This window comes from Notolepis coatsorum (genome assembly GCF_963971535.1).
Source record: "Notolepis coatsorum genome assembly, chromosome: 4".
NCBI lineage: Eukaryota > Metazoa > Chordata > Actinopteri > Aulopiformes > Paralepididae > Notolepis > Notolepis coatsorum.
Window position 1 is genome coordinate 16,395,470 of NC_140168.1, and position 26,861 is coordinate 16,422,330.

At 42.9% G+C, this 26,861-nt stretch overlaps 2 protein-coding genes across 5 annotated transcripts in view; one reads left to right on the forward strand and one right to left on the reverse strand.

Moving 5' to 3' along the window:
• On the forward strand, nucleotides 1–8,253 carry cfap410 (cilia and flagella associated protein 410). 2 transcript variants are annotated; one of them, XM_084313221.1, is made up of 7 exons: nucleotides 1–266; nucleotides 358–376; nucleotides 664–710; nucleotides 823–1,052; nucleotides 2,961–3,111; nucleotides 5,058–5,157; nucleotides 5,892–8,253. In XM_084313221.1, the coding sequence occupies exons 1-7, from the start codon at nucleotides 190–192 to the stop codon at nucleotides 6,057–6,059; spliced, it is 792 nt and encodes a 263-aa protein (XP_084169347.1). In that variant the 5' UTR covers nucleotides 1–189; the 3' UTR covers nucleotides 6,060–8,253. The 2 variants fall into 2 exon arrangements, with proteins under 2 accessions (XP_084169347.1, XP_084169348.1); XM_084313222.1 differs by having other exon boundaries at nucleotides 832–1,052.
• orc2 (origin recognition complex, subunit 2) overlaps nucleotides 8,246–26,861 on the reverse strand; it is a 22,130-nt gene continuing 3,514 nt past the window's right edge. Inside the window, exons 1-17 of one of the 3 annotated variants that reach the window (XM_084313219.1) lie at nucleotides 26,554–26,646; nucleotides 25,872–25,940; nucleotides 25,422–25,580; nucleotides 24,991–25,077; nucleotides 24,807–24,902; nucleotides 23,004–23,035; nucleotides 22,343–22,400; nucleotides 22,040–22,236; nucleotides 21,282–21,380; nucleotides 20,151–20,260; nucleotides 16,804–16,936; nucleotides 12,532–12,628; nucleotides 12,240–12,386; nucleotides 11,577–11,748; nucleotides 10,598–10,659; nucleotides 8,746–8,864; nucleotides 8,246–8,602 (exon numbers count right to left, since the gene is read on the reverse strand). In XM_084313219.1, coding sequence (XP_084169345.1) covers nucleotides 8,519–8,602; nucleotides 8,746–8,864; nucleotides 10,598–10,659; nucleotides 11,577–11,748; nucleotides 12,240–12,386; nucleotides 12,532–12,628; nucleotides 16,804–16,936; nucleotides 20,151–20,260; nucleotides 21,282–21,380; nucleotides 22,040–22,236; nucleotides 22,343–22,400; nucleotides 23,004–23,035; nucleotides 24,807–24,902; nucleotides 24,991–25,077; nucleotides 25,422–25,580; nucleotides 25,872–25,935 — 1,716 coding nt within the window. In that variant the 5' untranslated portion in view covers nucleotides 25,936–25,940; nucleotides 26,554–26,646 and the 3' untranslated portion in view covers nucleotides 8,246–8,518. Of the gene's footprint in view, nucleotides 8,603–8,745; nucleotides 8,865–10,597; nucleotides 10,660–11,576; nucleotides 11,749–12,239; nucleotides 12,387–12,531; nucleotides 12,629–16,803; nucleotides 16,937–20,150; nucleotides 20,261–21,281; nucleotides 21,381–22,039; nucleotides 22,237–22,342; nucleotides 22,401–23,003; nucleotides 23,036–24,806; nucleotides 24,903–24,990; nucleotides 25,078–25,421; nucleotides 25,581–25,871; nucleotides 25,941–26,553; nucleotides 26,647–26,861 lie in introns of those variants that run through there. The other 2 variants (XM_084313218.1, XM_084313220.1) reach the window with 2 other exon arrangements.

Genomic DNA, 26,861 nt, shown 5'->3' on the forward strand with positions numbered 1-26,861 from the left:
AGTGCAGCCAACAGGCTCTTGCAGCTTCGCCCTATCATGTTTATTATCCCGTTAGCTAAATCTAATTATACCCACGGTGACCTGATGTTGGCTATCTTGTTAAGACCCATTTATAATACTATGGTGTATTGAACATATTATCTTTGGCTATAGTAAAACACTCTACGTGATAACTTTAGTTATAATAGAATGAAGCTAACACGGAAACTGGTGCTTGCTAAGGCTAAGGCCTCTGACCTGGACAGTGTAAAGAAACTAAACTGCTGGTAGGTGGGAAATATAAGACTACCTGGCTATTCTATTATTGTTAAAGAAGTATAGTTTGTGTATTTGATTCTGTATACTTTGTTTCTACAGGGGCTGCAACCTGACAGATGTGAGTACCAAATATTTGTAACATTAGTTATATCATAGTATCATATAGATACTAAGATAAGATATTCCTTTATTGTTCCCCTTGGAGAAATGCAGGCGTTGTAGCAGCATGGGGGAGGGAATGTATAGGTATGGGTAGGGTAATAATAGTAGAAATACATAAATTATAGGCAAAACAATTAGATCTGAATATAAAAATATGAGAACAAATCAACAATGTAAACAATATAATTAACCTATATTACTCAATTCTCCGTTGTTTACCTACTACACTGTTTTCTCGCCCAGATTTCAATCTTCTCTCAAATACCCCACATGGAGGTGCTGACACTAAGGTTAGTCCACGTGTCGCACACAAACGAGTTACAAATGATGGAAGTATGCTGATCCATAAAATCACGTGTCCAACGGTGTCCCCCTCTCGTGTCCCCCTCTCTTTGCACTTAGTGTGAACAGCGTCTCGTCTCTCTCCTCCCTCGCCGGCTGCCTGTCTCTGTGTGAGCTCTACCTGCGACGGAATCTGATCCCCTCCCTCGCCGAGCTCTCTCACCTCCGCCCGCTGACACGCCTCCGAGTGCTCTGGTTGGCCGAGAACCCCTGTTGTGGAACCGACCCGGACCAATACCGCCTCACCGTCCTGCGCTGCCTGCCCCGCCTGCAGAAGCTGGACAACCAGGGTGAGTCTGTGGCGTCGCCTTTGACTCTTTTGCATCGCTCATGACATCCAAAAGAGGTCTTACCAAACTTCCCAACCTTTCAAATTTTTTTTTTTTTATCCACTTTTTCTCCTTTTTTCAATTTTTCTCCCATCCCAATTTCGTATCATCCAATTCTACCCTCCCCTGTCTCGAACGCTGTTAGGCCATGCCTCCCACAAGCCGGCTGCAATGTGGACTAAGCCTTACATCACGCGTCCCCTCCGGTACTCGAGGTAGCAGCAGTCGCATCTTTTCACCTGCGCGGCGCGATCTTTCAGCGTCAGGGGTCTGCGCTTTGGAGGGACTTGGTAGTGAACCACACCGTCTGTAGTGTGGTAGTGAAAGGTTAACCTTCTGTAGTGTGGTTGTGAAAGGGCTAACCCTCTGTAATGTGATAGTGAAAGGGCTAACCCTTTGTAGTGTCGAGAATGCAGCTGTGACTGCGTCCCCGACCGCCAAGAACCTTGGTGTTGTCCTCGACGACCAGTTGAACTTCTCTGCTCACATCGCAGCGACAACCAGAACCTGCAGATTCCTCCTGAGCAACGTCAGAAGGATCCGCCCCTTCCTGACAAAAGAAGCCACCCAACTCCTCGTCCAATCAACAGTCATCTCCCGCCTCGACTACTGCAACGCACTGCTTGCTGGCCTCCCGGCCACTGCCACCAAGCCTCAACTCATTCAGAACGCAGCGGCCCGCCTGATCTCAAACCTACCGAAGTCGGCCCATGTCACCCCACTTCTTAGGGACCTGCACTGGCTCCCCATTGCTGAACGTATCCGCTTCAAAGCCCTCGACCTAGCATACCGTGCGGCAAAGGGAACCGCTCCCGCCTACCTCCGGTCAATGGTCTCTAACTACACACCCTCAAGACCCCTACGCTCTGCATCTTCTGGCCGCCTCAGACCTACTCCTATCCAAGCTCCCGGAGGGTCATCAAAGAGAAGCCGCCTATTCTCAGTCCTTGCCCCACAATGGTAGAATGAACTACCCACCCCAGTTAGGACAGCCGAATCCCGTCCAATCTTTCACCATCGACTAAAGACTCACTTCTTCAACCATTATCTGAAATGATAATAAAAAAATATCTAACCCTGACTAACCTTACTGTCATGCACTTGTCCTAATAAACTAACCTACACTGTAACACGCAACACTTTGATAAACATTGTTACTCAGCTGATAGAGTTGTACCCTTCTTGCTGTCTTGTCGTACAGAACTTGTAAGTCGCTTTGGATAAAAGCGTCAGCTAAATGACTAAATGTAGTGTGGAGGTGAAAGGGTTAACCCTTCTTCTTTTTGTTGGGGATCCCCGGACCACACTCTTGAGAAACGCTGGTCTAGACTCTAGACCCATGATTTTGTAGAAACATTCCAACTGAAAAACCGCTCAGAGCTGGAGACGGTTGAACCCCAGAGAGGAAAGGACGTTTCTGTGATGGTCGGGACGAAATACACAACAACTCCGCACCATGGGAGATCGGGCTTTCTGCTCATCGGCTCCCAGTCTGTGGAATGCTGTCCCGACCACCTGAGAGCACCACAGACTGTGGATGGTTTTAAAAAGGGCCTAAAAAAACTCATCTTTTTAATAGAGCCTTTTGTTGATTTTTATCTAGTTTTAGATCCACACATTTGATGTTCTTTTACCAGTTTTAGCCCTTCTTATTTTAAGTTTTTTACTCTTTTACTAGTTTTAGTGTTCTTTTTACTCCTTACTAGTTTTAGTCTTGCTTATTTTATATATATTTTTTACTCTCTTGCTAGCTTTTATGTTTTTACAATGTAGCGCTTTGAGATTTGCTCCACAATTATAAAGCGCCCTACAAATCAAATATATTATTAACATTATCATTGTATTTTTTATGATGCTTCCTTCCTGTAGTGGTGACTGAGGAGGAGCTCTCCCTCGCTCTGGTGGTGGGCGAGGAGATGACCACGCCCCCTGCCACCACCCAGAACCAGCTCTCCTCCAATGGGCTGCTGGACGTGGAGACGGAGAATGACCCCCTCAACTACAGTATGGAGGAAACCAAGTACGGTCCCAACGCATAAACACTCATTCTACTCGCACCCTACTTTCCTTCCTCCACTGGGAACACAGGAAGGATAGCGTGTCCCAACCTTGGAGCTTGGGAATAAGCTGCGTTCAAGGTGTAATAATAGTAGCGTATGAATATGAATGGGAGCTTGAACTGAAATAGTGAACCCTCTCTCCTGTTTCTTTTTTTTCTTCTTCAAAACTTTGTTTATTGGGGCGGTCAGGTGGCGTAGCGGAGATTGCGTTTGTCACCAACGCTGGAGACGCTGGGTTCGCGTGTTCGAATCCAGCTCCTGGCGTTGTCACCAGCTTGGCTGGCCGTTCACACTAATACAATTGGCAGTATTAGAGGGTGGGGAAAGCTGGCGGGTGGGTCCTGGGCGTTGTGGACAGCGACCCCTACAGTTCGGTCGGGGCGCCTGCTCAGCAAGGGTAGGATCTGGTGAGAGGTAGCGCGGCCTTCCACACGTTACACTCTCCCGGTGAGAATCTGCGCGGCCAGACTGGCTGCCGGCTGGCTGCACATGCGTCGGAGGAAAGCATGTGACAGTCTCCGGCCTCTCGGACCAACAGTAGGGGAAAGTGTGCAACAACCAGGAAGGGGGTTGGGAATTGGCATAACGACTAACAGTGGGATGGGAGAAAAATCGGAAAAAGGAGGGGGGGGAAAGATAATAAAAAAAATAAAAAAAAATAAAACTTTGTTTATTGAAGGCAATACAAAATTAGCATGTAGGTCAAACTGTACACATATATGCTAGACATATTGCACATTTATCTACATATAAGTAGATACACCACACAAAAAAATAATATATACAGTATTGGACAGATATTGATTGTATACTCAGGACAAGGATTGTACAGAAGAAAGACAGGAATACATATATATATTATTTCCTTTTTTAAATGAGAAGGTAAACATCGGGTTACACTTCACCACATGTAGACAGATGAACCAGCCAGATAATACTAGGTTTAAAAGTGAGTGTAGGAGCCATAATGTAAGTTTCAGTATTCTCTATGGTGTTGTATTATTAGTTGTACTGTCACTTTAGGTGGTGGGCGTGTTCACAGGGGTTTGGCGGCAATGGGAGTGTTCATAATGGGCTTTCATTCACCTTTTCACAGGTGTTGAGTTTTACGGAAAGAGGGGGTTAGATAGGAGAGCATATTTTCTATTGACCGCAATCGCAAGATAGTATTACAAGAACGCAACAGTATTAGTATTAGTGTACGGAATAAGCGAGACACTGGTATCAAATCCAGCTGTCAGTGGTGCCTTAGACCTGTCTCAAACCCTGCCCCTTTTCTTGATCCTCCAATCACAGCTGTCGCTTACCTCTGACTTCCTCGTACAAACAAAGTTTGTACGAGGAAGTCAGAGGTAAGCGACAGCTGTGATTGGAGGATCAAGAAAAGGGGCAGGGTTTGAGACAGGTCTAAGGCAGTGTCAGCGGGAGGGAAGCCGGTGGGTGGTAATCTGGTCGTTGTAAACAGCGACTCCCACAGGTCGGTCAGGGCGCCTGCACAGCGAGGAAGGGATCTGGGTGAGGTAGTGTGCCCTCCCACGCGTTACACTTCACCAATGAGAGTCCTCGCTGTCAGGTGAAAAGAGGCTGCTGGCTGTCTCCTATGTATCGGAGGAAGCATGTGATAAGACTTCAGGGCTCCCTAGACCGACAAGTAGGGGGCAAATGTGCGCAACGACCAGGAAGGGGAGGGGGGAATTGGCATAACGACTAAATTGGGATGGGAGGAAAATACAAGAAAAATAGGAGGAGAAAAAGTGGATAAAGAAAAAAGAAAAAGCATATTCTAGACGTGGAACGCGTCACAATGTTTGTACTCCTCTGCTTAGCCCCTCGGCTCGGCTTTTTTATGACAGCCTTCAGCCGCAACAGTGAGTATTGCTTATGGGGTCCCCTCTCGTTTCTGCAGTAAGATCAGGGAGCAGCTGGGGATGAAGCCTCTTCCCAGAGACAAGTTCCCTTCGCTTTCATCTCCGTCAACTCGGGAGATCAAACCAATTGCCAGGAAGGTAACTTACACTAAAAAACGTAGTCAAATACTGTACACTACAGTATACATACACGTGTGTGTACCGTATATAATGCAATGCATGCAGAACATCACTATAACATATCCTTTTGTACAGTGGCTGTGAGCAAGTGTTCTACTTTTCGAATGCTGCATTCTGTAAGATGAGCAGTAAAACACTTAAGAGACCTTTTTGAAGTTTTCAGGGTATCTGTGGAGTATTAAAGTCTTAAATTCATAATTCTCAATTCAAGGCCTTAAAGGTATTACGTCTTAAATTGAATTTGCACATGCATTAGATTTGTGGGGGGATATATGAAATGTCATTGTTTTTTGCGGGGCTGCCGGGAGCTTGGTGTGTCTGGCGAGAGCTTGTATCGATCACGCAATAATTTTAATTGGTGCAGCCGCCTGTTCAGTGTCGCCATGTGGTTTTTCTTCTTTTGCTAGTATGGTCGTGAACTTGTTGAAACCGGCAGATACCCTGAGTTTTGTCACATGCTTAACCCTTTCACTGCCACACTAGACAGTTAACCTTCTGTAGTGTGGTGGTGAAAGGGTTAACCTTCTGTAGTGTGGTAGTGAAAGGGTTAGTGTGTACATTCATCAATAACAAGTATGTATGTGCTTAGTGTGTACATTCATCAATAACAAGTATGCATGTACTGTATGTGCTTAGTGTGTACATTCATCAATAAGTATGTATGTATATATGAATAACTTGTGTATTTTCAGAGTCACACGCTGGAGGCGGTGCTGTTGCTACTGAGGGACCTGGAAGAAGATGAGTTACTCACCGTACACACCGCTGCCCAGAACAGACTTCAAACCTACACACTCACCACCACCACAGACACGCTAGAAGACTCCTCAAAGACACTAATCACCGCTGACATCCACTGACGCGTCCCGTCATCCAACACCAGGGGTGTGTGTCCGGCAGCTAACCTCACGATCTGACCGGAAAGCGGGAGTGCTCCTCCCGTGTGCATCGAAGGGCTACGAGTTAAACCGCTACTTCACCGATGAATCTCTCATCTAACCTAATGCATTCCTCCAGTACATGGGCTGTTTTGTAACCCCCCTTAATTCAACTGAATGTACGACGACCAATCGCACGTTGACGGGAAGGGCAGACGGTGGGAGAATGTGGTATTTGTCCGCTGGCGTAAAAAAACAACGTAAAATGTATCATTAACAGTGGTTGCCAGCCGGATATGGCGATTTATCGCTTGAATGCCACCACGTTAATGAATGGGAGGACGAGCACATTTGCGAACGCATAAACTATATCTTAAATTATGGCTATGTGTCTAATACACCCGTCACTTATCAATGACTTGCTTGCAGTCAACATGTATGAAACGGATTGTTTTTTCATCAGTACATTTCCGTTTTATACCGTTTTGAATACGAGTATAGTTTCTGAGATTTCTAGTCATTCCAGAGAAATCCGCGAAAATAGCCATTTACTGGAATACACAAAACACGTTGTCATTTTCAGGCTGATTTTATTAATTGTTTTCAAATAAACGCTAGATTATCGAGAGTATTTGTGTTCTTATGCACGATACAAAAGCGGGCTGAAAAATCAGTGCCACACACACGTTGTGCTATCTGTGAAAAACAACTCCGATTAACCCAAAACTGGTAAAATAGATTCCTTACCTCAGATCAGATGTTCTGCAAAAAGATGAATCCAATTCCTGATCGCCATTCCAAATATTGATCACGTTTATTGATCCAACGTTATAGTCCGAAAAGCATGAAAGCTGCTTCCAGCTTCGCCAGTGACTCTGGTAACACGACACAGCTTGCCAGAGGTGGGGAAACCCTGGGGCAGAGTTTCTCTCTGCACTTTTTCACTCAATCCAATCCAATGATGTGCATTACCATCCGGGAGACGATAGGGGGAGGTATTTGCCCTTTTCGAGCTCAGAGCCATTCCCAATGATAATGTCAGGCTGGACGGATGAAAAATGAATGGATATCGCTAATAAAAGAAATAACGATTAAATAACGAGAAATCTCGTGATTGGCAACCAACGCATGGCGGCCAACAACGAGATCTCTCGTTGTTGGCACCCAATGTGTTAATGACAAATGTAATGTACTGTGATAATGGATTACAGGTCATACTGCCCAACCCTAATTCCAGGTCTCGATGCTGAAAGCGAATCGGCACAAAGCAGTGTGGATTGTAGGTTTGACCATGGGTTTTAATTATTCAGTGCACCATGGGGGTTATATATAGTGATGCACGTTAGTGGATCTTCTCCCATTGAAAACCTGTAGCACGCCACTTGTCCCACTCTCTGGTCATCCCATAATAACTCACTCACTCTTACAACCATTGACCCATCTCAAGCTCCACCCTGTTTTCTTGATCCTCCAAATCCCAAATGTTGCTTCCCAGCAACAGTTGTTTCATTCATCATTAATGAGGTAAATGTAATGTACTGTGATGATGGATTACAGGTCATACTGCCCAGCCCTACTTCCCGGTCTCAATGCTGAAAGCGAATCGGCACAACGGGGTGTATGGATTGTAGCTTTGAGACCCATACGGTGGGTTTTAATTATTCAGTGCACCATGGCCAGTGGATCAATAGTGATGGCTGTGGGCGGACATCTATTTCTCACTGTCCGGTCATCCCATAATTGCTGGGAAGCAACAGTTGTGATTGGAGGATCAAGAAAAGAGGGCGGGGCTTGAGATAAGTCAATTGTATTACTGCCTTCTCCACAGTTCCCATCATTCCTAACTGAACAAAATCCCATGGCACCAGAGATATGCTATAATCTGTCTGGTTAACGACGTTCTAAGCACTGTAACCAATGTTTGATATCTATGGGAAGCTGTTGTGGGAAGGACAACACTGCATTTCTTGCTCACGCATGCCTTCTACTCCAGTAGCCACTAGGTTTCTAATTCAGTTATTTTATAGTGGTGAATGACTAGCTGAATGTTTTTCTTGGCTTTTCTATTAGTAGCATGCCTATCTGCCTTTTGCTAAATGTAAATATCTATTTGTGTAAATAAAGAAAACTTATGATGTACAAAAGGTTTACTGGGTTAATTTCTTAAACACAGACAAGAAATATACAAATCGTACTACAGAGTGAATTAACGGGCAGTTTCAGCTTCCCCAGAACCGACAAATCCAAACAGGTCACCTATCAAGCCCTGCCCTCTTTTATTGATCCTCCAATCACAACTGTTGCTTTATTTGTCCAAGGGAAGCAACAGTTGTGATTGGAGGATCAAGAAAAGAGGGCGGGCCTGATATAGGTCAACTGGTAGACTGGAGTGATAGTGGAATACAGGAGGTATAACTCGCACTCTTCGCCGGCTTTTCTCCTCATTCACCGGCCTCCTTCTCCAGGAAATCCACCAGAGTGCTGGTTTCCACGGGAACCACCAGGTATTCCACTCCATCGGCCCCCTAGAGGAGGATCATGGGAACAGAAGTCAGCCAGAGGCAAAGTGACGCCTACTTCAGTGGGGTCAATCTAGCAAAAGTGAAACTGCAAAAGCATGTGAAAAATATGCTATGTGATGGACGATGCCATGTCGGTGCCATCTAACCTTGCGTGTCCGGATCAGTTTGTGGTCTCTGAACTCAGTCAGCTGGGTCCTTAGTGTGAGGTCAGAGTTCACCAAGAACGACTCTCGGCAACGCTGGTAGAAGTCTTGGAACGACAATCCTACAAGTGGCACACACACACACACACACACACACACATTAAAAAGGGGATTCCATTCCTTACCCAGAGCGCTATCCATCCATCCATCCAGATGTGAGAATTTTCATGTTGGAACAATTTTCTACATCCACCCTACATTATTATACTTACTGCACTTGGGACATTGATATTATTATGTATATGCTATATTCAGTTATATGTTTGTATGCCAGTGGTGATGCTCTAAACTCAATTTCGTTTGTACCAACAATGACAATAAAGATTCTATTCTACTTTGTATAAAATAGGCCCAACATGAAACTGCTCACAACAATGTCTGTGTATTATCTTGAGTAACAGGGTCATGATTTCTGGAAAGAGACATTGCTTTTTGAGTTTCCCCAAAAGGTATTTCTTTACCACTTGGAGCGCCACAAACCAAGCGGCATCCAGCTCCATTGTATTGGATGTTTTGGGAATGAGAATTTCAGTCAAATGGACCCCCAGACACAACATTGTTTACAATTGGTTGAAATTATTGACTCGTCTTCATTTGTTGCAGTTTTTGTTCTGATCTAGTCAGCATATACATTTTGCTTTAAAAAAATATATATACTGGATGAACAGTAGCCTATTTATTGTAAAATTACTTATTTATTAACTATCAATGGACAAGTGATTTTGTTTACGGATCATTCTGTTGGAAGATAAGGGGTAGGACCTGATGAGCATATTGCTTCTTCCCATTTCTTTTCGGACAAAATATTTTGTTTATTATTTTATCTTACTTTATTATAATTCTCTCTTTTCACAGCAAATTATCTTTGTATTTTTCTTTTAATTAAATGTGTTATTTCTTTATATGTATTGTTCAAAATAAAACTATTCATTAAGTCATTCAAATACAATGACAGATTGTGTGACAATATTTCTCTATAAAAATCAACAGTTTGACAGAAAAGACCACTAATGAAATATAAGAATGAACCAGTGTGTACTACGGGTTGTTTATGAGTCGGTACCTGTGTACTACGGGTTGTTTATGAGTCAGTACCTGTTTAGTGTTGTCAAAAATATCGATTTTTCTATACATAGATTCTGAATATTTAAAACAGTTTCAATACTAATTTCCTGCAATATCGATACTTTCTGCACTATCGATTTTCAAACAAAACTTTTTTTTTTTTTTTTCAAGAGTCACCTTTTATTTTACAAAAAGTGATGTTTGGTGAAAGTTAGATTTGCACTTTATTAATCCCAATAGGGAAATTCATTCTTGTTTGATGATCAAGAGGCACCTTTTATTTGTTTTAAGTGAAGTTTGGTGAAAAAGCAAGTTATTGCACTATTAATCCCAATAGGGACATTCATCTTTGTTTGATCAAGAGTAACATTTTATATATATATTATTATTATTTTTTTTTTAAATGAAGATTGGTGAAAGTTAGGTTTTTTAAAATCGTAAATCGGATTTAAATTTTTTTTTATCTGAGATTAAATTTTTAGGCCATATTGCCCAGCCCTAAAACAAAGGGTTTTAAAAGTGTTATATTTCTCTTCTCTTATAATACCAAAGAGAAGGTGAGGATAATCGACCAGCAACAAAAGCTAAAAAAATTAAAATAAAAAAGTTTAATAGAGACATTTACATTTTAAGATTAAAATTGTTTCCCCGTGGTATCGAAAATGGTATCGAATATCGATACTTTTCAAGGTATCGTATAGAAGTTAGAAATTCCAGTATACACTAGTACCTGTGTACGACGGGTTGTCTTTGTTTTCCAGCTGGAACTCCACCAGCAGCCGGAAGATCCCTCTGAAAAACGACAAATAAACAAATTAAGAAGGTAACCTACTATTACACACATTTACATTTAGTCCTTCAGCTGAACGCTTTAATCCAAAGCGACATACAAGTTCTGTACAACAAGTCAGCAGGAAGGGTACAACTCTGGCAGCTAAGGGTCAGTAACATTGTTCGTCAAACAGTGATGAACATGAGTGCTACGGTCTTGAGTGCATAGTAGTATAGACATAGTAGCACAGTAGGTAGTAGTATACTATAAACATATTAGCATAGTAGGTACGTAGTAATATAGGCATATTGGCATAGTAGGTAGTAAAATAGACATAGTAGTATAGTAGGTAGTAGTATAAACATATTAGCATAGTAGGTAGTAGTATAGACAGTAGTATAGTAGGTAGTAGTACAGCAATATTAGGTACATACATAGTAGGTAGTAATATAGGCAAGGTAGATTCCTTAGTAGCATAGTGCATAATAGTAAAAGACAGTACGAAGGTTAGTATTCTTTTTTTAAATGTCAGATATCGATTGAAGAAGTGTTTTTTGTTTTATATCCGTCTACCACTGAACTGAATGTGCAATACTGTTACTCGTGCCTTATTTTCCTACTTTATCTTTTTAAGATTCTTTATTTTTGCATCAAAGTATTTCTTAATATTTATTATTCTAGTTTAAGTCTATATTTTGTGATTCTTTGTGAAGGGGGAGACTAGCAAAGTAAGATTGTATGGTGTAACTGTCTTGAATCTTTAGTTGATGGCAGTAAATTGGGAGTTTTCTCTCTCTCTCTATCAGCAAGTGTATGTGTAGTATGTACATGTATGTGTATGTATGTGTATGTGTGCGTGTCCGTGTATGTTTGTGTATGTGTATGGGTATATGTATGGGTGGGTGTGCGTGTGTGTATGTGTGTGCGCTCCTCTCACCTTGCGTTGGCCGTCAGGCTGCGCAGCACGTGTGTGAGGGAGGACAGGGCCAGAGCTCCGGTCTGCTGCACCAGGAGAGAGTTCTCGTACGACGTCTCCTCAGCGTAGCGCTGGAACGACACGCACTCCCACCACAACCAGTTAAACTGGCTCTGCTTACACTGGTCCCACACTGCAACACACACACACACACACACACACACACACACACAGTCAGAGGCCTAACCTAACCAATTGCAGGCTGAACCTTAGGGGGACCGTGCTTTCGCAGTGGCAGCCCCAAAGATCTAGAATGAGCTGCCACTGCACTGTTAGGCAGGCCCACACTCTGCAGGTGTTTAAATCACGCATCAAAACTAATTTATTTGCTCTGGCTTTTGGTTTTTGAGAGACCTGCCTTTTTTATGTGACATATTGTATATGTTTTTATTGTGTGCTTTTTTTTTTTTTTTTTTTTTTTTTTTTTTTTTTTATGTTTTTACTTTTTATCTTATGTTGTGGGACTTGTACAGCTGGTCAACTTTGTTGTTTTTAAATGTGCTTTATAAATGAAGTGGATTGGATTTGATTGAATACTACATCAACGATGATTCGTGGACCGATATGAAAAGGTACAGTATGTGGTGACAAGACATTGCTATATTATGGCCCAGCTATACGCACCCAGGGGTGCATTGATATGATCAATGGAAGCCACGAGGTGTAATTTGGGAATGGATGCCAGCTGCCCCAGTGCACTCTGGGTCTTCTCCCCTCGGAGCATGGCTCCGTCTATGTTATGGATCAGCAGGTACACATGGAGGTCTGGACCTGAGGACACACACACACACGCAGAATGGAACCAAAATAACCTTTTGGACACATTTACATTTTATGATCCCACATATGCATACACAAACATACACACACGCGCACACACACACACACACACACACACACACACACACATACTCACTGTCTTTGAGAGTTTGGGCTATGTATTGGATCTGGTCTGTGGGGTTTCGGAACGTTCCCTCGTGCTCTAGGACCTCTGAGGTGAGGGCATTAAGGATCTGCAATGAGGACACAGATTTAAAGAGATCTCTCAAATCTGACAACACGGATGTTCCTGTAAGATGACCCTCTATAGGAATAACACTGATAGGGTCTCTATAGGACAGTGAGTGGACCATGTCACTAACACTGATAGGGTCTCTATAGGACAGTGAGTGGACCATGTCACGAACACTGATAGGGTCTCTATAGGACAGTGAGTGGACCATGTCACTAACACTGATAGGGTCTCTATAGGACAGCGAGTGGACCATGTCACTAACACTGATAGGGTCTCTATAGGACAGTGAGTGGACCATGTCACGAACACTGATAGGGTCTCTATAGGACAGTGAGTGGACCATGGCACGAACACTGATAGGGTCTCTATAGGACAGTGAGTGGACCATGGCACGAACACTGATAGGGTCTCTACAGGACAATGATATGAAAATGTTAACATTTCTGTTATGGCCGATAACCGATATTACGGATGTCGATATGATCTATATCTATGCAAATTATTTCTTTTTTTTGTGTTTTATTTTTTTTATTCTTTTTTAAACAAACCTATAAACAAACATGACAACACACGATAAGATACAAGCATTATTAACAGTGCACATCCAATGAAATCACCATATAGTTAAATGTCTTATATGCAAATTATTTCTATGTTAATCAAATTTTGCACTATTTTTGTACATACTGAAACAATATTAGCCCACGGTCCTGTGCTGCGTCAAGCAACATTACCCAAACAAACTCTGCTTGGCCAAAAAAAAAACACACACAACAGCAGCAGCTAGACAGAGAAATAATAATCATCATCGGCCCGGTTTTCAATTAAAATCACTATCACCAGCAGATATACGTTTGCGGATATATATATATCTGCCCAGTTTTGCTCATCGGCTGATAATGATATGGTCACCGATATATCATGCAGCCCTACTAAAAATGGATGCAATACTGAAAGATACCAACGAAAGGCCATGTGTCTAAGATACTTGCAGCAGAATGGATGACATGTGTTGTGTGTCTAAGATACTTGCAGCAGGATGACATGTGTTGTTTGTCTAAGATACTTGCAGCAGAATGGATGACATGTGTTGTGTGTCTAAGATACTTGCAGCATGATGGACATGTGTTGTGTGTCTAAGATACTTGCAGCAGGATGGATGACATGTGTTGTGTGTCTAAGATACTTGCAGCAGAATGGATGACATGTGTTGTGTGTCTAAGATACTTGCAGCAGGATGACATGTGTTGTGTGTCTAAGATACTTGCAGCAGGATGACATGTGTTGTGTGTCTAAGATACTTGCAGCAGGATGGATGACATGTGTTGTGTGTCTAAGATACTTGCAGCATGATGACATGTGTTGTGTGTCTAAGATACTTGCAGCATGATGACATGTGTTGTGTGTCTAAGATACTTGCAGCATGATGACATGTGTTGTGTGTCTAAGATACTTGCAGCAGGATGGATGACATGTGTTGTGTGTCTAAGATACTTGCAGCAGAATGATGACATGTGTTGTGTGTCTAAGATACTTGCAGCAGGATGACATGTGTTGTGTGTCTAAGATACTTGCAGCAGGATGGATGACATGTGTTGTTTGTCTAAGATACTTGCAGCAGGATGGACATGTGTTGTGTGTCTAAGATACTTGCAGCAGGATGGACATGTGTTGTGTGTCTAAGATACTTGCAGCAGGATGACATGTGTTGTGTCATTGTGTCAAGTTGTGAACCACCTTCTCGAGAAGTTCCAGTCAGGTTTCCGCTCTGGCCACAGCACAGAAACTGCCCTGGTCAGGGTCACCAATGACCTACTGATGACGGCTGATGCTGGCTCTCCTTCCCTCCTCATCCTCCTTGACCTCACAGCAGCCTTCGACACCGTCGATCATGACATCCTCCTTCACCGGCTCCAGTCCACCATCAGACTTTCAGACTCTGTCCTTGAGTGGTTCAGATCCTACCTCACCGGAAGAACGGAGTATGTCTCCTTGGGAGAGGCAGGGTCTGACACCCATCATGTCACCTGTGGTGTCCCACAAGGATCAGTCCTCGGCCCCACCCTATTCACCCTCTACATGCTCCCCCTTGGCTCTGTCATCAGCCGGCATGGAATATCATTCCACTGCTACGCTGATGACACCCAACTATACCTAAAAATAAACCCCACCCCATCCACAGTTCTGCCATCTTCCACGCTGACCACATGCCTGGAGGAGACCAAGGCATGGATGAAGCACAACTTTTTACAGCTAAACAGTTCAAAAACTGAAGCCATTATCATTGGCACCCCACACCAGGTTCGTTCATCCACCATCACCACCATCACCTTTTCCGGCCAAAACATCACCCTGTCACCAACAATAACCAACCTAGGGGTAAAAATGGACCCTCACCTGACCTTTGAGGCACACATAAATCAACTATACAAAAATTCTTTCTACCACCTTAGAAACATCGCCAAACTACGCCCCTCACTCACGCTGTCAGATGCCGAAAAGCTCATCCACGCCTTTGTTTCCTCCAGGCTGGATTACTGCAACGCACTCCTCATCGGGATTCCTAGCAAGAACATCCAAAGGCTACAATGTATCCAAAACAGCGCTGCTAGGATTATGATGAGAGTGCGGAAATACCACCACATCACCCCCATCCTCAAGTCCCTTCACTGGCTCCTTGTCTCACTCAGGATTGAATTCAAAGTATCCCTGCTCACCCACAAATGCATCTACGGAAACGCCCCCCTATACCTCAAAGAACTCATCACCCCTCACTCCTCCTCTCGACATCTCCGCTCTGGCCAGGCAAACCTCCTCCAGCGCCCAAGGACAAATCTATGCACTATGGGAGATCGGGCTTTTTGCTCCTCCGCTCCCAGTCTGTGGAATGCTCTCCCTGACTACCTGAGAGCACCACAGACTGTGGATGTTTTTAAGAAATGCCTCAAAACCCACCTTTTTAGTAGAGCCTTCTGTTGACCTTTTAACAAATTTTCTTTGCTCCACACATTTTATGTTCTTTTACCAATTTATTTTATCAGTTTTATTATTCTATGTTTCTCTGCTATTTTATGTTTTAGTCTTGCCTATTTTTATATTCTTTCTTTCCTTTATTCTCGCTAGCTTTTAAGTCCCTTAACTGTAGCGCTCTGAGAGTTGCCCCGCAACTGTAAAGCGCATTACAAATGAAATCTATTATTATTATTATTATTATTATTATTATTATTATTATTATTATTATTATTGTGTGTCTAAGATACTTGCAGCAGGATGACATGTGTTGTGTGTCTAAGATACTTGCAGCAGAATGGATGACATGTGTTGCTTGTGTGTCTAAGATACTTGCAGCAGAATGACGTGTTGTGTGTCTAAGATACTTGCAGCAGAATGACATGTGTTGTGTGTCTAAGATACTTGCAGCAGGATGATGACATGTGTTGTGTGTCTAAGATACTTGCAGCAGAATGGATGACATGTGTTGCTTGTGTGTCTAAGATACTTGCAGCAGAATGACATGTATTGTGTGTCTAAGATACTTGCAGCAGAATGACATGTGTTCTGTGTCTAAGATACTTGCAGCAGAATGGATGACATGTGTTGTGTGTCTAAGATACTTGCAGCAGGATGACATGTGTTGTGTGTCTAAGATACTTGCAGCATGATGACATGTGTTGTGTGTCTAAGATACTTGCAGCATGATGGATGACATGTGTTGTGTGTCTAAGATACTTGCAGCAGAATGACATGTGTTGTGTGTCTAAGATACTTGCAGCAGGATGACATGTGTTGTGTGTCTAAGATACTTGCAGCAGAATGACATGTGTTCTGTGTCTAAGATACTTGCAGCAGAATGGATGACATGTGTTGTGTGTCTAAGATACTTGCAGCAGGATGACATGTGTTGTGTGTCTAAGATACTTGCAGCAGAATGGATGACATGTGTTGCTTGTGTGTCTAAGATACTTGCAGCAGAATGACGTGTTGTGTGTCTAAGATACTTGCAGCAGGATGACATGTGTTGCGTGTCTAAGATACTTGCAGCAGAATGGATGACCTGTGTTGCGTGTATCCTTTTCGAACATGAAGATTTTTATATAGATCAATGATTTCTTTAGATTTTATATCGTTTGTATTTACATGTTCGAGAAAAAAAAATAGTACTTGTATACTGACTGATTTGAGGGTGATGGACGGGAAGAATCCGTTGACCACCATGTGGACGTCTTGAGACAGCTGAGACAGTCGGAACTCCTCCAGTAGAAACTTCTTACTGCCCAGACCATAGACCAGCACACTGAAGCCCAGCCTACACACACAGTGCAATGTCAAACAGTGACTTTATTTACATAAGCATGCATCTTCATACCCCCGATCACAAATATACCACAACCACGAATATCCCTGTATACATATAAGTTAAAAAAATAATATTGCAAATATTATGCTGGAAAAAGAACAAGCTTAGACTGCCTGCAGAACCCAACAGGACAAGCTGCTCACATGCCTCATTACATACTAGCTAGGATGAATGACACAGCAGGGTCATCATTAGTTAGCCTAATCAATACAATAAATGGTTTCTATATGACTATGATTTCGTGGGGGTGTTCTCGTCACTCGTCTCGAAAAATGTACTGGCCAATCGAATTCATAGCCTTTATGGGTTGAAATGAATTCTTGTGATTTGTAATGTTACTCAATACACCAGAAAATAAGCGCTATCAACACAATTCCTCTCTGCTTGGCACTGCATGAAAGCAGCCCTCAGACACAGTGCATCCTGGGTAGTGGCACCTTTCAGCGGTTTCAAAAGGAGGAATTCCTTCCTTGGCTGATGGCCAGTGGCAATGCCTGATGCCTGTAGTGGAGCAGGGCCAGGGGCGTGATTTTTTAACGTAGCCTCTGTGAGCGAAGACGCTGTTTGATTGCAGCGAAGAAGAAAAAGACGCTCTCCGATTGGCTAACCCTAACCCTAACTCTAAGCATAACCACGACGAAAGAATGCATAAGCATAACCACTTCGAAAGAGGGCCTAAGCATAACCACTTCGAAAGAATGCCTAAGCATGACCACTTCGAAAGAATGCCTAAGCATAACCACTTCGAAAGAATGCATAACCACTTCGAAGCAGAGAATATATGTACAAGGTGGAAGAGACCCTTCGGAGCTAAACCAATCAGAGAGGGTCTTTTCTTCTTCGCTGTACCTAGCCAATCAGAGAGCGTCGTCGGAAACAGAGGCTACAGAAAAAAATCACGCGGGCCAGGGGTGTAAAAAGTACCCCGAAATGATACGTAAGTGAAAGTATGGGTACAATCTCAAAATCTTACTCAAGTAAAAGTCAAAAACACACTTGAGTGAAAGTAAAAAAGTTTCTACTTTTAAATGTACTTAAGTACTAAAAAGTAAAAGTAAAAACTTTTTTTTATTGCAAGGGATAGACCAGGGGTCTCAAACTCATTCCACGTGGGCCAAGTTTTCATTTGATATGAAATTATTCTTCCGAGAGCAGGTATATAATCAAAGATCCCCGCTTTCTAGTCTTGCACAAGGACCAATCAGCATGGGTATGGGCGGGTACATTTTCCATTGATGGGGAGTTGATTGGCTGTTTTTAAATAAAGTTCGGCCGCAGGATTAATAACGTTAACGTTAGTTCGGCCAGAGAAACAAATATACTAATTCAAATAGTTGGACCTACGAGATTTGTACTTTGTAGGTCTGCATTTTAAATGCAAAAAGTATGTTTTTTTTCTTCCTGAAATGTAATTGAGTAAAAGTACAAGTATACAAACCTAATAATACTTGAGTACAAGTACAAATCCCCAAAAACAGTACTTAAGTATTGTAACAAAGTACAATTACTCAAGTACTTTACACCCCTGAGCAGGGCCATTATCCTGGTTAACACTGGCACACTGTAACGGATCCCCGTATATGAGAAAAAAAAAAAAAAAAAAAAAAAAAAAATCTAACCCTAACTAACCGTACTGTCATGCACTTGTCCTAATAAACTAACCTACACTGTAGCACTCAACACTTTGATGAACATTGTTGCTCAGCTGATAGAGTTGTGCCCTTCCTGATGGCTTGTCGTACAGAACTTGTAAGTCGCTTTGGATAAAAGCGTCAGCTAAATGACTAAATGTAAATGTAAAATGTAAATATATGAAAGTGGCTGACAACTTACTGCTGGTAAAATCACTGTTAATTTCTCGTTTTGCATAGTATTACATTCCTCTTCTATAAACAATCCATGTCCCACCGTAAGAGCTATAATGGCCTCATACGGGTCCATTAAACCTTTTTGATTAGCGTATTTCCTTGAACTGAACATTTAAACTTTCAAAAGCGTAAACGTAAACACGGTTGCCTCCCAACACAGCGACAGTTTTCAAAATAAAGGTCACATATACAGTACACATACCACAGTAGGCCTCTTATCAATTCTTCTAATAAAAGTCCTGGATATTCATGAACATTAATTGGCATAGATCTCTATAAACCGCCCAACACATTGATCACTTTAGGCACACACTGAAACCAGTAACATCACAAATAAGAAGCAGCTATTACCCATAAAATAATAAACCTTTCATGGGGTTATTTACAACCACCACCATCATCAATATTTGAGTTTCTCCTGCATCACCACACCCCATCCAGAGCCCTAAGGTCTGCTGACCAGCTGCTGTTGGAGGTGCCTAGGACCAGGCTTAAAACGTACTGTATTGTACCCATTCTGCAATCTGTTAATAGAATTTTCATTCAATCAATCACCGTGCAGATTGATTGATTGAATGAACATTTTATTAACAGATTGCAGATTGGGTACAATACAGTACGGCTCAATACACACAATTGTTAAGGGGATGCAGACCAGAGAAAGACTTTCGTCTCGTTTACATCAGGGTCCCCCATCTTCAATTCATAATGAATTGTAAGTAAGGGTGCAACTTGCTCCGTGCAATCCATTCTTTGTGGATCTAGCCCAGAGCCTTCGCTGCTGCTGCCCCTCGGCTCTGGAACAGCCTCCCCCCATAAGATCTGCCCAGAGCCTATAGAGGCTTTTAAATCACTGCTCAAAACGCACCTCTTTTCCCTGGCCTTTGACCAGAGTTAGCCTGCCACTTTTGCTGTTACTCTGGACTCTTTATCAAATTTCTTGTCTCTTTTATATTCCACCTTGTTCTTGTTTTTTCTTAATTGTACAGTACCTTTTCTGTAATTTTTGGTGTATTCTTTACTTATTACTGTAGTGTATGTGTTTTTATCATGTACCTGTAAAGCACTTTGGCTTGGCTTTAGTCATTTGTAAATGTGCTATAGAAATAAAGACGACTTGACTCGACTTTCTCATACGGTACCTCAGCTATTGCACGCAGGATATGGCATTTACGTGCATCGAATCAAAGAGAAAATACTTTACAGGGTTTCCTGAATAACATTAGTAAATGCACTCCATGTCTCCACACACGCATACCTTCACAACAAAGGTGAGATTTGGGCGGAACACTTACCGTAACTGGAGCATCCATTTGCTAAAGTGCTTCTGGTGTTTCTTGTGGAGCTGCTGGATCTCTGATGAGTAACAAGACGGCTTGTCTTCTAAAAGCCGGAACAGTGTATCCTAAAAACACACACACACACATATATATATACTGTATGTACTTCAATAATAATAATACATTTTATTTATAAGGCGCCTTTCAAGGCACTCAAGGTCACCATACAACAATTAAAAACTGTTCATTTACAATTACAAACAAATATCAAATCAGGGTGGCTGGGTGGCGCAGTGGACATTGTGCTCGTCACCAACGCATGAGTGGCTGTTGGCGTTGCCTCCGGTTTGGGCCGGCCGTCATACTAACTCAATTGGCAGAGTTAGAGGGTGGAAGTCGATGGGTGGTAATCTGGACGTTGTGGACAGCGACTCCTACAGGTCGGTTGGGGGACGTCTGCACAGCGGAGACAGGAAATGGCGGGGGTAGTGTGAGCTTCCCACACGTTACACCTCGCCAATGAGAGTCCGCGCTGGCAGGTGAAAAGATGTGACAGGCTGCCTCCTCGTGTACCGGAGGGGACACGTGATGAAAGGCTTCTATCCTCCCTACAACCGGCCAGTGGGGGGGCATATGCGAGCGACGTTCAAGACAGGGGAGGGAAGAATTGGCACATTGGAATTGGGATGGGAGGAAAAATAGAAAAAAAAGATAAAAAAATATATATAAATCGAATCAAATCAGACATACGCCTGCCTAAACAGGTGGGTTTTGAGGTGGGTTTTAAATGGGATAATAGAGTCAATGTTCCTGATGTTGGGGGGGGGGGGCTCTTGACCCCATGGTGAACAGATGGGCTGGGGGGGGGGGGGGGGGGCGGTCAGGTTGATGGAGGAGGCCGACCTGAGGGACCGGGTGGGAATGTTGATGTGGAGGAGGTGGGACAGGTATGGAGGGGCGAGGTTATGGATGGCCTTGAATGTATATGGAGGAGGATCTTGTAGTCAATGCGGTGTTTGATGGGAAGCCAGTGGAGTTGGCGTAGAGCGGGGGTGATGTGACTGATGACGGGGGTATGGGATAATATGGGACACGAAAACGCTTTAGTCCTACATGAACATGCACAGTTGAGTGTTATATACTGACCCGGTCAAGCTTCGGGGTGTGTAAGCGCTGGAGGGTACGATCTGACGTCAGGACCTTGGAACTGCCGTGCGCCTCGAAATACTCCTCAACGAGACTCGGCTGCAAGGGAGAGTTAGCCGTTTTAACTAATAATCATATACAGTGTCATCAGGGTATCTGCAGGATTCCACGGGTTAAATTGAAGGACTTTTTAAGACCCGTTTAATAGCAATTTCACAACCATACTAGCAAAAATAAAAACACAGCGACACTGAACTGGCGGCTGGACTTGCGTGCCAATTTTAATGATCTATTATTTAAGCTCTCGCCAGACGCACCACATACGACTTGCATACAAAAACATTTAATTAATATATTTTATATTATCTCCCAGCAGCCGGACTGTCCTCTGCTAATGAAATCTAAGACTTTTTAATACCTTTTAAGGCCTTAAATGAAAATGATTAATTTAATACTGTTCAACTTTTTAATAGCCCACAGATATCCTGATCATGCGTGCACACACACACACACACACACAGGGTGTAACAATTAGATGCATCATAAAACCTTACATTTTGCCCATGATTCGATTCAGTTGGATTAAATTAATTTAAATACTCTCTAAAAGATGCAATAGGTACACAAATGGGAATGGGACTGATTAAGTCAGCATTGCAATAAGTAAACATTTATTTTGACTAATATCAAATATATAATGATGATGCATCAAACCTTTTCTTACACTGTAACGCGCACACACATGCACACACACACACCTGGTTGACAGGCTCTGGGGTCTTGCTCTTCTTGGCAGGGGTCTTGTAGAGTGCTGCAGACTGGACTTTACTGGGGGTCCTAGCTTGCTTCACATTTTCCTTATCATCCTTCTTCCCTTTCTCTTTCTCCTCCTCTTCCTCCTCCTCCGAGTCTGAAGGCGAGAGCTCACTGTCGCTCTCTGACTGGAGGCTAGGGTCTGAGAACATCAAGCAGTTATTTCTGAATAATAATGAATGAGATGCAATGTATGCCTTCCATACTGGTGGTAGTACAGTAGTTCACCTTGCTACATGATAACTCACTTGTCAGTCTCTTCCTGAGTCTGTGGGGTGTGGTGGAGACAAACTTCACCTTCCTGCCCTGTCAGGAAACAGAGAGGTGTTACAATGAGAGAGAGAGAGAGAGAGAGAGAGAGAGAGAGAGAGAGAGAGAGAGAGAGAGAGAGAGAGAGAGAGAGAGAGAGAGAGAGAGAGAGAGAGAGAGAGAGAGAGAGAGAGAGGAGAAACAGCAGCATCATCATCATCAAAAAGGGCCTGCTGGCTGAGGAGAAGCAACAGCATCATCATAAAGGGCCTGCTGGCTGAGGAGAAACAGCAGCATCATCATAAAGGGCCTGCTGGCTGAGGAGAAACAACAGCATCATCATAAAGAGCCTGCTGGCTGAGGAGAAACAACAGCATCATCATAAAGAGCCTGCTGGCTGAGGAGAAACAACAGCATCATCATAAAGGGCCTGCTGGCTGAGGAGAAACAACAGCATCATCATCATAAAGGGCCTGCTGGCTGAGGAGAAACAGACAACAGCCACGGCACCACTGTAACCAATGGAAAATGCCGAATGATACTTCTGCGTGGGCTGTGACTGACAACAGTTTAATATACAGTATATGCATCGTCTCAGTTCCGTCACTCGAAAAGGACACAGTTCAGAAAGCAGCAAAAGTCAGCGGTACGGTTTCTCACCTTCTGTGGAGTCTTGTTCTCACTTACATGCTCTAAAGAGGGGGACACAGAAGAAAGGCTTTAACAGGGTATTTGCAGGTTTCAACAAGTACAATGTTAAGACCTTTTTAATAGAGGGCGGCTGGGTGGCGTAGCAGAGATTGCGCTCGTCACCAATGCAAGAGACTCCGGTATCGAATCCCAGTCTCAGCATTGCCTTCGACTTGGGCCGGCCGTCGTACTGGCTCATTTGGCAGAGGTAGCGGGTGGAAAGTCGATGGGTGGGGATTGGACGTTGTGGACAGCGACTCCTACAGGTCGGCTGGGTGACGCCTGCACAGCAGAGACAGGAAGTATCGGGGGCAGCGTGAGCCTCCCACACGTTACTCCTCGCCACTGAGAGTCCGCACTGTCTGGTGAAAAGATGAGACAGGCTGCCTCCTCGTGTACCGGAGGGGACACACGTGATGCAAGGCTTCCATCCTCACTACAACCGACCAGTGGGGGGCATAGTCTAGCAACGTTCAAGACAGGGGAGGGGAGAATTGGCAATACGAAATTGGGATGGGAGAAAAATAGGAAAAATTAGGAGAAAAACTGGATAAAAAAATGACCTTTTTAATAGCACTTAAGAGCTACATTTAATACCAATTCCACGACCATACTATACTACACACCAAGCTCCCGGTACACCCGCAAAAACAACAACAAAAACATTCAATATATTTAATATTATTTAATCTCCCGACAGCCGGGATGCCCTCCAAAAAAATGTATACCAGTGCAAGCAAATTAAATTTGGGACTTTTTAATACCACACAGATACCCTGTTTAACACTATTGGGACCGGCCATGTATGAATACGTGTTTCGAATCCATGCGTTGTGGACCAGAGGCACGTATATAGCCGTGGCAAGTTGTTATTGTTTTATTCCATATTAATAACCGGATCAAGATCCCCGATCAACTCTGCAGATCTACCCTCGGCAACATGCAATACCGGCCAGATCCTCTTAGGGGCGCCATCGCTCCACTGCAGTATCATTGTGGGAGAATGGATTTTTTTTTGTTAGCCTCCAACGGAGTATCATATTACTCTGATCCCAAAGCAACATCATGCACCGTGTATCACGTTTCGAATCGCAGATCTCACCATGGAATAAGGGGATTTATCATCAACCAATGGACATATCGATCTACCAGATGCCGATCGATAACAGGGAAATGCTGTAGGGTATCCCACGGGCTGACGGTAAGACCTTATTCAGCTAAATTACAGCCGTATCAGACATTGTTGTGAGACGCAAGCATTCGATCAGTGAATGTGGCTACTTACACGGACACTCTATTGGTAATCAATAATACTAATCGACGTTCCCCGCCGCCCCCCTTTCATCCATAGATGCTATGGGATAGTCCGGATCATAAGCAGTTTGTGTTATTTCATTAGCATATATATAACGGAAATGCCGTTTAATATAACGTTAGTAGCCTTTAGCTCTATAAGTAGCTTTCCAGAAAATAGATGAGACGAAAACTGCGATAAAGCTTATATTCACGGCGCTATAAAATGACAACCTACCGATGGATTTTTTCCCCCTTTAAGCCATTCTGAAGGGACGGTTTATGCACTCAAGTGACAATGAGAATGGACAGATAGCAATACTATAATGTATAGATATAGTTAAAACAAAACCCACATGTTTGTTTACATTCCCCGGTCCTCTAGCCACTAATTAGACGCATCCCATCGGTCGCCAAAGTGTTAAGCAGTGAACCAAGTGGATACACGACAACATAGGTAGAGAGAGTGTGATGACTCACTGCGGCCTGGTCTTGTGGGAGTGGAGGGTTCAGGGTCAGGGTCAGAGGTCGCACCGAAAGACACACTTTTCCCTGGGGTGCGCGCCAACTCACTCGCTGTAAAACAACGAGCGTGTGCGACCGTTAGCCTGGAAAGCAAGTTTGTGACACACCGATTGAAATCTAAACGTTGAGTGTGTCTCACCTATTTGGGCCATCATGTTGGATCGTTTGATTTTCTGGAAGGTGAAGACAGAGGCTCCTGCCACTCCCGAAACACTGTCCTCTCCTTCTGTGTAGTCCCAACAAAAACAACTTTGGCTATAAGTCTCAAGATTAAATGTCTTGCTGTTGAGGTCCGATTGATTGATTGAAAACTTTATTTAACAGATTGCAGAATGGGTACAATACAGTACGGCTCAATACACACAATTGTTAAGGGGATGCAGACCAGAGAAAGAGTTTCATCTTGTTTACATCAGGGTCCCCCATTTTCAATTCGTCATAACATATATGACATACATGTCATACAGATAGACATATCATAATATCAATTGCCCCCCCCCCCCCCCATTGTCAATGTCGTGCAAAAGAAAAATTATGATTTTAGGAATTCCACATGAATCAAACACACACCTTCTGCATTATCTGCTCCTAAAGCCTCAATATAGTTCTGCTCATTGAGGACCTCGTCCTCATCTTCATCATCAAGCTCAACGTCCTCTCTGGCCCGTCTCCCTGCTGAGCTTTTCAAAAGCACCAACTTGTTAACAGAGCCACTGTTGCCATGGACGCCTACGGGGACACAGACACAGATAAGACAGTCAGTCAGTGAATGAATGAATGAATGAATGAAAACTTTATTTAACAGATTGCAGAATGGGTACAATACAGTACAGCTCAATACACACAATTGTTAAGGGGATGCAGACCAGAGAAAGACTTTTGTCTTGTTTACATCAGGGTCCCCCATTTTCAATTCATAGTGATTATGTCATGTGAATATGTCATACAGACATGTTCTTGCGCATTATGTCCATAATAATAAACACTATGGTGTATCAGTGATACCATGGTTCTTCATACCATCATCATTTTTGTCCACTATGTGTTCGAAAACATCTCCATCCCCGACAAACTTCACCTCCATGGTTGCTAAAAAGAAATTAATGAATGAATGAAAACTTTATTTAACAGATTGCAGAATGGGTACAATACAGTACAGCTCAATACACACAATTGTTAAGGGGATGCAGACCAGAGAAAGACGTTTGTCTTGTTTACATCAGGGTCCCCCATTTTCAATTCATAGTAGTGACATTTATGACATACACAACATACATGACATCATGACATTTATGGCATAGGGACATACAGGTATATAGTACTGTTACATTTGTGACATATATGATATGCAAATATACAGTACCGTTACCCATAGATCCTGACAAGAGTATACATATGATGGGGAGGAGACTGTACATTATAAACACCAGAATTAGCTGTGCAATGCTACATCAGCATGAACTAACAGCTACTAGTAGTACTAACACTGCGTTAGCGAGGTAAGACATTCATACATAACACGTTTCTGAATCTCCCCAGACAGAAAACCAACGTTACGTTACTTAACTTACTTTAGCTTCTTAGACCACTAATAAGTTACACTAGCTGTGGCAGTCGCTAGAGCCAGTTAGCTATAACTTAATTTCATTCAAAACACAAGAACGTCGGTAATAATACGCTGCATTGTGTAGCTCTGACTTACGTTTTAATATCTGAAGCACACGTAAACAAAAGTTAACTGGTTAATAAAAAGAACGTGAGATTCCGCGCCATCCTCCAACGTTTTTAAACCACGTGACAAGTGAAAGTTCACCATGTGGCCAATGGAAACGCAGTATTACTTAAAACACCATTTCCCAAGATGCATCTTACATCGTGCAATACTATTAATGTTCCGCCCGTTTCTTAAGTCAAGTCTTATCGTTCCGACTTGTTTGAAAAGTAATTTTAGTGCATACAAATGTTGCAAATATTACAGTAAATTCAGACATAAATATTTTGTGAACAGTG

Excerpts from the sequence above, each read along its gene's own strand:
- cfap410 (XM_084313221.1), top strand. The coding sequence starts at position 190 with ATGAAGCTAACACGGAAACTGGTGCTTGCTAAGGCTAAGGCCTCTGAC. Across the intron at positions 711-822 it reads ATGGAGGTGCTGACACTAAG|TGTGAACAGCGTCTCGTCTC; the intron begins GTTAGTCCACGT and ends CTTTGCACTTAG. Across the intron at positions 5,158-5,891 it reads TCAAACCAATTGCCAGGAAG|AGTCACACGCTGGAGGCGGT; the intron begins GTAACTTACACT and ends GTGTATTTTCAG.